Source organism: Cyprinodon tularosa, unplaced genomic scaffold (assembly GCF_016077235.1).
Source record: "Cyprinodon tularosa strain WSP-4 unplaced genomic scaffold, ASM1607723v1 ctg64, whole genome shotgun sequence".
Classification (NCBI taxonomy): domain Eukaryota; kingdom Metazoa; phylum Chordata; class Actinopteri; order Cyprinodontiformes; family Cyprinodontidae; genus Cyprinodon; species Cyprinodon tularosa.
Window position 1 is genome coordinate 114069 of NW_024039385.1, and position 13528 is coordinate 127596.

The 13528-nt window shown below is 39.1% G+C and overlaps 1 protein-coding gene across 1 annotated transcript in view; it reads left to right on the forward strand.

Moving 5' to 3' along the window:
- The first annotated feature begins 1350 nt into the window (after nt 1-1350).
- elp3 (elongator acetyltransferase complex subunit 3) overlaps nt 1351-13528 on the forward strand; it is a 40958-nt gene continuing 28780 nt past the window's right edge. Inside the window, exons 1-7 of the mRNA XM_038308584.1 lie at nt 1351-1372; nt 1595-1694; nt 3064-3202; nt 8623-8693; nt 8862-8925; nt 9054-9122; nt 12448-12602. Coding sequence (XP_038164512.1) covers nt 1351-1372; nt 1595-1694; nt 3064-3202; nt 8623-8693; nt 8862-8925; nt 9054-9122; nt 12448-12602 — 620 coding nt within the window. The remainder of the gene's footprint in view (nt 1373-1594; nt 1695-3063; nt 3203-8622; nt 8694-8861; nt 8926-9053; nt 9123-12447; nt 12603-13528) is intronic.

Below are 13528 nucleotides of genomic sequence, written 5' to 3' on the forward strand. Positions count from 1 at the left end.
CTCTGTACTTTAGGCATAGAGTCCAGAGTATTTTGACTTTTAATTCTGAGGTTTAAGTAAGAATGAAGTCAGAATTCTGAGAATAAAATCAGAATTTAGTAGTCTCTTTTTTAATAATAATAATGAAAATCTGCTGTAGGCTCAAAAGTGAAATTTTCCTCTCCACTGTCACTACAAGCATGCATGGTGCGGGGGATGATTTTCGAGTCAATGGGTTGATGCAACCAGCTGGTTTTCCTTAGAAAACTTTGAATGAATTTGACTGTATGATCTGGTTGAATGGTCTCTGTAAAGTGCCTTGAGATGATATGTGTCGTGAATGAACTGTATATATATATATATATATAAAATGAATTGAATTAAAATAATAATTAATAATACCTTGACAGCAATCTAAGAAGTAGACGATTTCAGTTTTTCTTTATTTATGCCTTTGTTAATAAACACAGAATATAGATCATAATCAAATGTCAGCATGAACATAAATAACATTAGAAAAAAAAACATGGCAGGTTGTGATTATTGTCATTTAGCATCAATCAAAGATACATTTTGAAGATGCAGTAACATGACATCCACTTTCATATTTGCAGTTAACTTTACAGTGTTTAGATATTAATAGAAGACTGCTAAGAAGGCAAAGAGGTTTGTGAGAAATCTAGAGGACTTCCATTTTATACGAATTTACCTAAGAGAAAAAGTTACTTAATAATGAAGCTCAACATTTGATCTCTACATTCAAAACTTTATTTTACTACCAACAGGTCAAATTTGGACATTTAGTTTATCCTTGACAAGTTGCTCCATGTCCTTCAAATCCTGGATAGAAACGAACAGCTACAAAATACATGTATTATAGTCTCTGACTTGACAAAAAACACAATTTCCATCCTATTACTGAAACTATGATAGCTATTTGTTACAAATATTGTACAGAATTCGGAGGTTAAACTCCCTCATTGTAAACAAAGTATTGAAAGTAAAGCAACCATTTCATTCACTGTCACCATACTTGAGCTAAACAAAACCTTCCTTTTATTGTAATTCCTGTCCATTAAATAGATTCACCCAATTTTAAAAAGAGGTATCTGCAAAATAAGCCTTCGATATACAAACTGAGCTTTTACTCATTACTGAAGGAATTGTTCTCGCTACTGTGAAAGTATTTCAGTTGCGCATACTAGTTTACGTCTTTTTACGACACCTTTTGTTGCGGTACGGCAGAATCCGTATGCTCGTAACGTGGAGTTGTTTACTACTGATTTTAGTGTTTCTGAGCTAAAAGGCAGATGTTTAGGCTTTAACTATCAGCAGCTGGTTGGGAATTTGACAAACTGTCCAGGGGAGGATATGGGGAAGCCAAAGAAAAAGAGTGAGTGTGTTGTAAAAGGTGTTACGGAGGTGGAATTACTTTGAAATTAGCCAAGCTGGTTGTAGCTTGTTGCTAATGCTAACCATTATCGTGGTTTTAAAGTACACAGAATGTCACGCAAGACGATGCTGCTCAGACTACTTGTTTTTATATAGAGTTAATATGAAGACGTCGTTATTTTAAAGTGTGAAGTTTAATAAAGCCTTTTAAACATGTTTCCAGGTGACATTAGCCGAGCAGAGCTGATGATGATGACCATCGCAGACGTCATCAAGCAGTTGGTTGAAGCCCATGAACAGGGCAAAGACATCAATCTCAACAAGTAAGAATTGTAAACAAAAACAACATAGATCCTTTTTGTCATTTCACTGGTTTCTAAAACTATGAGCCTCATTTGTGTTTTACTCATTTTATTATGAAAAAATATAAATTGAATCATATATTGGTGTGTTTTATGATGTTTATGATAAAACCTACATTATCTGGGATGAATTTATCAAGGATTATTAATCTGGAATTTTCCGGAAACAAATTATTTCAGAAACTTACTAGAGCACAGTGAAGAAAAGAAAAGTAATCACTTTTTCAGATTATCTATCCTTGTAAATGTTGAATTAATCTTTTAATCCACCAGTTTAATCTGCCAGGTATGAGGAACTATTGGGCCAGGCTACAGATTTAATTTTTATTCTATATGTAGAATAAAGTCGTAATGAGAACAGTCATAAAATCACAAAACACAGTTGTAAATTTACAAGAATAAATTCGTAAAATTATGAGAATAAAGTTATAAAGTCGCAAACTAACGAGAAAAAGTTCTGAAATCATGAGAATGAAGTTGTAAAATTCTGAGAATAAAGTCGTAAAGTCACAAGAATAAAGTCGTATTATTACGAGAAAAAAGTCACATTGAGATCAGTCAAAATTACGAGAATAAATTCATAATATTAAGAAAATAGAGTCCTAAAATTACAGGAAAGAAGTTGTATTTTTTGACAACTCTTACAAGAAGCCCTTTCTTCCCTAGAATAAAGAAGGTTGAGCATCATGTGAAGTTATACTTTGGCTATGGTTTGACAAATAAGGAAATCTTTCAGCACCAGCATCAAATTGGGCAGGATGTCAAATTGGACTCAAGTTGCTGATTGGTGGAGCTGGTCGGCCGTCATCTGCTGGTCGGAGCTTAAAGCTTTCTTTCTGAGACGGGTTGTTGTATAATGACTCCTTTCTCATAATGTTATGACCTAATTCTCGTAATATTATGACTTTATTGTCATAATAATAAAAATAAAAAACAACTCTATCCTGGCCCTAATACTCCGTCGTAGGTAAGCCCTGGTCATTTGAGAGATTTTGGTGAGGAGCAAATCAGCCAGTAAGGTTTCTGATTTACTGATTTTGTTGGTTGTTTCCTTGGTTTCAGCTCCGCCCTTCTTGTTCTAACATAATTGTGGGGAGTGGCGGCATAGTGGTTAGGGCATAGAGCTTGGAATTCTGAGGGCCTACCCCCACAGACTGCCACTCTGGGACCCTAAATAAAGACTCTTAATCTGACGCTGCTCCCCGCCGCCCCACGATGGCTGCCCACTGCTCCCCAAGGGGAGGGGTTAAATGCAGAGTTCATTTTGTTGCTCTTTACTTGTGACAGTATAGTGACAATAAAAATTATTTGCATCTTTTTTGTCTCTCAGGGTGAAGACGAAAACCTCTGCTAAGTACGGACTGGAAGCTCAACCCAGACTGGTCGACATCATCGCAGCTGTTCCACCTCAGTACCGTCGGGTTCTTGTACCCAAACTTAAAGCCAAACCCATCCGTACTGCCAGTGGGGTGAGGATCTTTAGCTTCTATATAACTTTATAAACCGTATTACCATGACTTATTAGATATGCCGACTTAATGCTCCAACAGCATCACCAAATTGTTGTCTTGTGCTTAAATATTTCAGAAACTAAATACCAAAGATTAGTATTAAAACAATAACAACATAATGTGCACATATTTACAATTAGGTTAATTACTAGAAACATCTAAAACGTGGAAATATAACTGTGAAAAACCTCTAAATGAACTTGACCATCTGAAACTGTTTTTTTATGCAAAACGCACATGCAGATGACTTCAATTAAATCATAGCCTGATGAATTTGAAATAACAAAATGAGATACCTTTAAAAAAGTGGAAAAAGTAAAAGAAACAAATACACCCCCCCACACACACACACACAGTGCCAATGTGAGCTAGGGGGAAGTGTCAACAAGTTTACTCAAACTTTATTGACAAAAACCCAGAATGTGAACCTTTTCTGGATTGATCAGGGAACGTTGTCGAGTTAGAACTGAGACGCCGTTCAGGCAGCACATTTCCACCACAGAAGTGTATCTTTGTCTGCTTATTTCAGCTCTGACCTGGTCCTCTAAGCTGCCGACAGGACCTGCCGCTGCATTGGCTTGTTTTTAAAGGAGGCGTCCCAGAGTCACCTTCATTCCTGCAGCTTTGTGTTGAGCCTCTTCCACTCTAACAACCACTGGACCTGCTGGCGCTTGGCTCTCTAAGCTCACCATCTCAGCCGATGTGTTGGCATGAGACTCATAATCTCCATGGTAACAAGGGTCGAGGAAAGTGCATATTTGCTATAATTTGTGCACTGAATCGGGATCATTCTTAACCTCTAGCTTTTTTACAGCTCCTCTTTTGATTGACTGTGTTAGCTGGAGGTCATTTTCTGCCAGAACCAATAGCTTGTCCCTGCATAGCTGGAGTATGAGGAGGATAGAACTAGTTACATAATGTTCTGCTGACTAAATATCAGTGAAGTCACGGCTGGTTTCAGTGCATCGTGAACAGCTTTGAACATATCTGTGTCTTCCAGGCTAGGGAAAGGCTTCCTCTTCTGTGGTCAGATAACAGCTCCAGGATTCGATCCACTGTTGCCAGTTTGGAGTCCCAGCAAGTTGCGCAGTCCTGCACATGGATTAATTCATTAGCTATTTAATAAACAAATTCATTAATAGATGAAAAAACTAATGAATGGATGAAGAAATAATGAAATAATAAATAAACCCCTTAACGTATATAGTTATATTCCTAGTTCCCTACCTTGTAACAGATTCAGATATTTAGATCTAAATTTTGTCTTACTGTTATTATATCATGTTCTGCTTCTTGTGGAGTTCCCTCTTATGTGGCCGGCTGTGTGAAAAGGCTCCATCTTTACCACAGCACACTCAGACCATCTGCTCCGGTTTTTGCCTGTTCTCATGCAAAGCATTTGTGACGGCTAGTTTTAGATGTTGACCGAAGCAGGTAAGCCACGCTCAATTCAGGAACCTAAAGCAAGGATCTGCCATAGGATTCTCAGCAAAATACGTTGTTTAGAGGCATTTGGATTGAAGTTTCCTCTCAGGTGTGATGATGTGGACAGTCAGGGACGTATATGGAGCCATAGGAACTGATGAAAACATCAGTTAAGGCACAACTGTCAGCCTCTGAGATCCGGGCTTGAACCTCGTCTCTAAGTTTACTATATAAATGTGGTTTGGCTGTTTAGGAGAAATATTTCCATCCAGGTAGCTCTTACTGGACATCTAGGACCTTTAACATGGTAGGTCTTTACCATGTCCTTAAAGGCCTTTTTTGTCCTTCGCCATGTATGGGTTTTTTAACAGATCCTGACTCTTTTGTACTTTGTGGTTTTCCTGAAGGCCCCCATTGTTGTCAGCTGTGTTAAAGTGGTGGTGGACTTAGATGTGGTCTTGGTCCTGCATCGGAATCAGTGTGAGTTGTTGAAACTGTTGAACTTCTTGAACTTGGTGCCAAATGCATCCTCGCAGCAGAGTGGACGGTTAACTCTGAGATGTTTCCTTAGCTTCACTGTGTCTCCGTCTGCCACGCCCCCCTTTCTGTTAGATCATTTACATATTGCCTCATCACTATTTACTGGCTTCCTCTTCTCATTTGCTACTAACCAAAAATATTACCAGACTGCAGAAGTTATGTTCTTCGTATTGTGAAATTGAGGAGAAACTGAGACTCTTGCAAAAGGAATTTCCCATTTATTTTACATCGATAGACGGAGAGAAAAGCTCTGACTGGGGCAAGCCCAGCACACACATCTATACTGTACAACACACACTCTCTCTTGGGACTATCCCACCCCTGCATAAAGAACTTTCTCACACAAGAACATTTGGAGGAAAATAACTCCAGTTCATCAAGGACATTCCCTGTTAGATTAATTTCTCTTTCACTGGCCAGATAAACATTTCACAACTGTCTTCTGTTCTCGGCATGAGGGAGCACCTTAAGCACCTTAGAGGGCATGTTATCGATATTTCATCCTTTTCTAGAGTAAGATGGAAACAGCTTTCTGTCACCCCTACCTTAAATATTCCAGCATAAAGACCTGGCACATGGTTCCTCTAAAATTGCTCCTATTTAGGCAGAGAAAAGGCACAATGTAAATATTTCTTTTTTTTTTATACTTTATGTTTAATGAATGTGTTTCATTTATCAATCACATACAGAACACAGAACGGAACCACTGTCGACAACAAGAATTACTTACATTCTGACAAAGATGAACAGATACAGGATGAAAATAGCATACAAATTTACATTTCAATCTTGGGATTTTTGAGCAGCTTTTGCACAATGTAAATATTTCATCTCACAAACAGGCCGATGATAAACAAGCTTTCACATTATCAGTGATGTCACTCCGTGTGCGTCTCTCCACCTTTCTCTCTCTCCTCCATGCTGTCACATGATGACGTCACGTTCATAAACCTTTTCAAAAGTCTCTCTGCTGTGGAGGAAAAACGGAAAATTAAAACATATATAAGTTCTGCTTGACATAGAAAAAATTTGGATTATATTTAATTCTTATCTCCTTCATAAGCACATTGCATTTTTTGATGATGTTAAAGACTGTAGTTAAACTGATTCATTGCTTTTGCAGGGTTCCCGCTGGTCCTTAAAAAGTCTTAAAAGGCATTAAAGGTACACTATGCAACCGGTGTTGATTTTCCAGCGAGGCTCCCCCCAGAGGGCGAAAGTAAAAGTGCACTGTCGTAAATATACACAGCTGTTCTCCTGGTTTCTCCGTCAAGCCAGGCGCGGTTGTTTTGAGCTTAGCAGACAGGCGAACGCAACGAATGACTAATGCTGCGTTCACACCGCAGCTGGCGCGACAGAAGCAGCGAGTTTACATGCAACGTAACGTCAAGGCGCAGCAAAAGGTCCCGCGGCGCGTTTTGAGCAGCAGGCGCTCACGTCTGAGCAGCTGAAGCAGCGCGTCTGGCGCGTTTAAGCATCTGACGTAGGGAGAGAGACACAGCGCTGATGATCACTCCTCTTAAACAGTTTATTGACGCCTAAATTAACTTAAAATGCAGAAATCTGCCGGCAGAATATGCAGTTTGGATTATTTAGATGAAAAACACCTACCAGCTGCCGCGGTGAACCGCGAGGAGGCGACCCGGCCAGAGGCTGCTGATGAAGGGATACCTACTGTCGGCGCCCCGCTGGTATGTGGGGGTCTGAGCGGCTCCGACAGAAAAAATATTGAAGGCAGGATAATAATCTGAATGAACTGACTGCACTGATTACGTTTTCAGGTGTATTTTCTCACTTAAACACATATTAAAACTACTTTATTCCCACTGATCACAGCAAATATAGCTGCAAGGCAGAGAAAGGATAGTGAAGCTCCGCCCAACGCGCGTCAGACACACTTTTGCACCGCGCAGCCAGAGCAGCAAAGCTGCTTCAGCCGCGCGTCAGAACTAACTGGTACAAGCAGTAAAAATGAAGCAGCAGACGCGATTTTGCTGCGTCCGATGTGAACGTAGCATAACTGCACAAAGATCGCCACTGTGCTAGCAACGAGCATGCTTTTAACTGGGAGGTGTAGCAGTTCTCGCTGTAAAGCAAGACCGACTCTCACGAGACTTCTGAGCCTGTGGGTGCGGGTCGGTGCTCCTGCAGTTGCAAGTGCAGTATTTCCCCCACAGACCACCAGGGCGGCCGAGAATACCTTTGTTCAACCTGAAATGACTCATTTAGTCATCCATAACGTTATGGAACACATTAATTAACTGAAAAATGTTGCATAGTGTCCCTTTAAGTTCTTCAAAATAAAACTAAGGCCTTAATTGGTATTAAAATGTCTTAAATCAGTCTTTCGTAGGTCTTAATTTTTAAAACATCATAAATAGGTTTATTTTTATTATGATTTATTTGTGTAATCTAAATAAAACATTAAAATTGACCTTTTTTTTTGTATTTAAAAATAATAATGACTCGCCATTATTGGTTCCGTCCCGATAGTGGAACCAATAAAGCGTTGTTGCGGCCCGGACATTTGTGAGATGCACCATTAACTTTTTGTCTGGAAAATATGAGCAAGTGTAAATGTAACTGAAATTGTCTCCAGCCAAGAGTTTCCTCCATGGCTAAAACCAGGGAACATACATGAGGCTCAGTGGATTTTGTGCAAGAAGTCATTCAAGCTCAGAGCGATGGAAATTAAGGCAGTGGAGTCGCACATGCGAAGCACGAAACACAAAGCGTCAAAAGTTTTGTTCCACCCTTGTTTCTGAAACGCCTCCACTTATCACTAAATCAAACATACTAAGAAAACGATACAAAGAAAAATAGCTGCAAAAAGACTTAGCACTGGTTATGTTGTGGCTTTAAAACTGATTTGTTTTGTTCCCTGCTAAAATAAAGTTTGTGAATTCAGTTAAATAATTGTTAAAATATATCTGTCATTTGTTTGTTTTTAGCTTTCTTCCACCCTACTCAGTGATCATTTAAGTGCACACACCCTGATGTGTGTAGCACCTACGGTTACATCTGTAAGCACAGCGTGCTTCATGTGTTATTGCATCGGCCTTTGCTCACATTGGTCACTTTACAGAAGGAACAATCCCATAAAATACTAGATTAAAAGAAACCAACTACATTTACGATCAAGTTGAGTATAAATGTTGCTAAAACAAGCTAGGTGCTTAGCACAGGCTATCAGTGCTACTTTTGCATTAGTTGTACATTCGTTCTCTCATCTACGTTAGAGCAGTGAGTCGACTTCAGCCCCCCCTCCCGTTCTGTGTTAATACTTTAATCTAAAAGTCGAGGTTAGCAGTTGGTTAAATGTCTGATTTATGGAATGATTGGATGATAGCAGCTCTTTGTCGTCAGAAAATGAACAAAGGCAAATGTTCATCTCCTGGGTCTTGTTTCCACAGATTGCAGTGGTGGCTGTGATGTGCAAACCACATAGATGTCCTCACATTAGCTTCACTGGAAACATCTGTGTGTGAGTATTACTCTGTACTCATGTATGCAGTATAAACCTCTGTGTGAAGTAAAAATGTTTGAGTAGCTACTTGTAGGTTTTTTTTTGTTTCTATGTCTCCGTTTAAGAATGCCTTGGTTTCTTAATACTGCGTTTATTTACATGTTTGTCTGTTTTTGTCTTTGGCAGCTACTGTCCCGGTGGACCTGACTCTGATTTTGAATACTCCACACAGTCGTATACCGGCTATGAGGTCAGGCTCTACTCTATAAGTCAACCTTAATCTAAAGTTCTTGTTTTTAGGAATTATTCTCAAGAGTTTGACTGAAAAATGCTGCCATGTTCTTTCCCTTTATTGTTTTTATTCTGTGTTTCTAAAAGCCAACGTCCATGAGGGCGATCCGAGCACGTTATGACCCCTACCTACAGACCAGACATCGAGTGGAGCAGGTCAGACAACCCCAGCACTCTGTATAGATACAGGACCTGCAGTAATAATGTTGGACGCTAAATAATAAAACTGCTTCCTCTTAGTCTGGGGAGGCAGAGGAGGAGCGATGGAAGGTTGATGCAATTCTGCTCTGAGTTGATCGGATGCTTTAAATGTGCAATCGGGTCCAAAATCAACAGAGATGGGCTCACACTTGGTACAGACGCCATCACATCTGCTTCCTTCCTTAACCCATTTAGGCCTAAAACGCCTGGAAAAAACACCTTAAAAACCTATGGCCGATTTTAAAAAATACCCCTAAAACCTGAAGTTTTTCTGTAAATTCAGCAACTGTGTCAACGCCTAGTAAATTATTGATATCTCAGCTTCTGTAGCAGATAGAACTCAAAATATATTTTATCTTTGAAATTCTTCTAAAAAAAAAATGTGAAAAGCAGCAATCAAAAAAAAAAAATTCAACCTTTTATTTTTTCCATATGTGATCATGTCTTCATTGAGAATGTGCAATATAAAACGTTTTCAAAATAAAGAACAAACATTACATAAATAACTATCTGATGATTACTTATTAACAGTATTATTATGCATAATAATGCATATGTCTGTGTTATAAATTGCATACAACCTACCTCCAGATGGCCACAAATCTGTCCCGGGACATATTTTGGGGGAACTGCGTCCTGAAGAGAGGTTTACATACACAGCCCAATAAATGTCTTCATCTCCGTCACAGTCACGGGTGACCACTTTGCCATCTTTGCTCTTGTTGGAGTTTGGTTTGTTTGGTCACTGTACCTATTCGTCTCGGTAACTAGATGCATCCAAAGTTCTTCATTAAAAATATGCTCAAATGCCTGCAGCGGTGTGGCGTCTGCAGGCAAATCAACTTTCACTCCAGGTGTGCGGTTGAAAACACTCCGTGCATTGCGGTGGTAGTTCGATTGGTTCAGCGCGTTCAAAGTCATCATTTTCATCTATACCGTCATCAAAGCCGACACACTCCTCAAAATCACTGCCTTCCGACAACTCTTCTCTGTCAAACTCCTCCATGTTTGCTTGAAAAAAACTTCTTTCTTCTTGCTTGACTTATATGCTCTCCCGGCGTCAATGGTAGAATGACGCAACAGCACCCCCGGCTTAAATGGTAGAAATGCGGTAATGCTTTCCCGGCCTAAATGGGTTAAGATAAAAAAATTCACCACCAGTCAGCCTATATTGCAGCTCATTAATTCAAAATGCCATCATTAAAGTCGTAGGGAAGTCATGTTTAAATGTCAAATCATTCTGTCTTAAACATGTATATAAATGTACTCTTTATCAGACAATATTGTCCCAAAATTTGGAAAATTTCTATAAAAAAAAAATCCTGTCTTAAAATCGTTTTTTTTTTTTTTTTCCGTTATCTTCTGCAGGCCAGTTAGTTATACATCAGCTTGTACACCTAAATTTGGTCAATCATATGACAACGGTCATCTGTCAATCAAATTTTTTCAGTCATAGCATCTTGATTCATATGTTGCAGCTAATATACGCAATGGTTGAATTAAGAAATCAGAATCATTTCCTTTCCCACTGAGTTCCGTCCCAGTGTTCACGGGGATGGACGTCTCTATCTTCAGCAGGCGTAGAGCTAACAGAACTGGCAGCGTTGCGAGGCAAGGGCTCAAACGGCTGGAAGCCTTCTACACCAAACCAAGCTTGTGCCGCCCTGGCGTCCTCTTCCACAACATCTTCCTCCCCGCTTTCCTCCTCTAAATAAAAAATGTATGACGGAGGAGACTCATCCACAACCTCCGACACTAAACTCTCCTCCTCTTGCATGTTTCCACTGTCCATAGCGTTCCTTGACAGTGTCGTTTCTAAGTCACCAATTTAGTGCTACTTGGTCCCAATGGAATTTCCCATTGGGAACCTACTAGCACTAAGTTGCTAACTGGTTAGCAAGATGCTTCCAATAAAGCAACCACAATCAAACTTGCTTGCGAACCTTCCGCCATAAGAACCCCACCCCCTTGATAATCGGCCAATCACATTCACTTTATTCATTCGTGTAAAGTGGTGCACCACTCAGGAAAATTCAGAAATGCAACGGTTGGAACAGCCGCTTCCCTACGACTTTAAAAGCTGCTTTAGTTCAGGTAGATCTGACTGTCCTTGATTTGGAAATGGAAGACAATTCTGTTTTTCTACATATAGAGGACAGAAAGGTGATGAAGAAGGTGCTCTGGGCACTGGAGAACAAAAAAGTAACTTTTTAACCAACCTGAGAATATTTTGTGTTTTGGATAACATACATAAATTCAGCTGGTGAAACACGGTGGTTACAGTATCATGCTGTGGGAATACTGTTCCTCAGTTAGAACAGAGAAGCAGGGAAGGCCTTGCAGGAAGGTGGGGGCAGTTAAATAAGAGGAGAAGGTCATCTTCTTGAAGGAGAACAACTGATCATTACGGAAAAGCTGCAGTAGAATGGTGTAGTTTAGAGGTCACAACCCCTACTGGGCCGTGGGGGTACTGCAGGACATGAGGCATTTGGTTCATTCCTTTTTTTCCAGCACATTTTTTCTTTACTTGGTTTTCATTTGTTATAAATCAGCAGTATCTAGTGATAAACTTTCACATTCATTCCCACTAATGATTGACATCAGGGTTTCATAGTTTAATATGTAAAAGCACTAAAAAGTGACTGTTTTTTTTTATGGCCAATAAACAAAATCAAATCAAATCAAATTTATTTGTATAGCCCTTTACTATAACCAAATGGTACCCAAAGTGCTTTACAACAAAGCCATAAAAACGATACATAACACATATAAAAACATACAAGATACAATTAAAAGTGCTGTAGTGGTGCAGTGCTGCAGGACATTAAAAGCCTTCCAGAGGTGCATAGAAAAGAGCACACAGAAAGATGACATCTAAGAGACAGTATTATAGTCAGAATTAAAATCTAAATTAAAAATGTGGGTTTTAAGCTTTTTTTTAAAAAGGCTGAGGTCAGTACACAGAAAACATCCCTGTCTGTGCCGAAACCTCAGATTAAACCTTACAGCTGCTCCAGCCGTCCACCTCAGCAGTGCTGCTACTGCTTCTGGGTATTGATGATGGATTGATCAGACTCTAATGGGGGTCATAGCTTTCATCACCCTACCAAACCTCGATTACAGCTGAATGAAAATGAATGGTCACCATTTCTCTCGTGCATCAGAGCAGAACCATTCATTAAAGCAACACCATGAACATTTAGAGGAACAACAAACCAAAGGGCTGCATGTTTTGAATAGATGAGGACATTTGTTTGAGATGTATTTCTGCTGTGTGCAGCTGAAGCAGCTGGGCCACAGCGTGGACAAGGTGGAGTTCATCGTGATGGGCGGCACCTTCATGGCTCTCCCTGAGGAGTACAGAGACTACTTCATCAGGAACCTCCATGACGCCCTGTCAGGGCACACCTCCAACAACGTGGCCGAGGCCGTCAGGTAGTCCACTGTCTGCCCTTTAAAGATTCTCTGGGCTTTTCTGTTTTAGACCATTGATATAACAAAAATATAGAAATGAAGACCACTTTATAGAGCTGCAACTAACCATTATTTTGCTAATCTATTAATCTGTCAATTATTTATTTTTGATTAATCAATGAACAATCTGGTAGCAAAAGGGTTACATAAAGAAGCATTTTCAGAGAATGAAACCAGGTGAAACTAAAACTTTTCCACTTGAGGAGTTTGGAATAGAGCATATTGACAGATGAAAAAGTTTTTATTGTCTTAAATGATAAATATTAATATATTTGTTTTACAATTTTGTTATATTTACTGCTCTAATTGGGTCGCTTTGACAGCTAAACGCATGTTTTAGAGGCTCTACATTCCAGTCAAAGATTAATTGATTACTAAATTAGTTAGACGAGTATTTGCATAATCAATCAATGCAATTCATTGTATCAGCTCTACTACTTTTATTTTATTATATTCTGTGTTACAGAGCTTTGATTTAAATAAACCTGTTGACTCTGAATAACCGTCACTTATACGATGTTCTACCGTACATATTTTCACAAATGCAACCTGTTAAAATGCTTGATGATAAACTGGATAATTATCTTTGTCTCATCTGTTTATGTATTTCCTAATTTTGGTAAATACAATATACATTTACCATTTTTATGTTACCAAAATAAAAGCCTCAGAAAGAATGCCCAGAATGTCAACAACAGAACCAACTCCTTTTACATGTTTTAGAAAAATGTACTTTTAAAGACAAAACACATTAAACCCAGAATGTCAATCAGTGACAAATGCTTTGATTGGAAATGTAATATCAGCGTTAATGAATAATATTATACTGCTTTATATATTATGCATGGTTAAATGTGAAAAAATTAAATAAGTAAATATAGCATGAA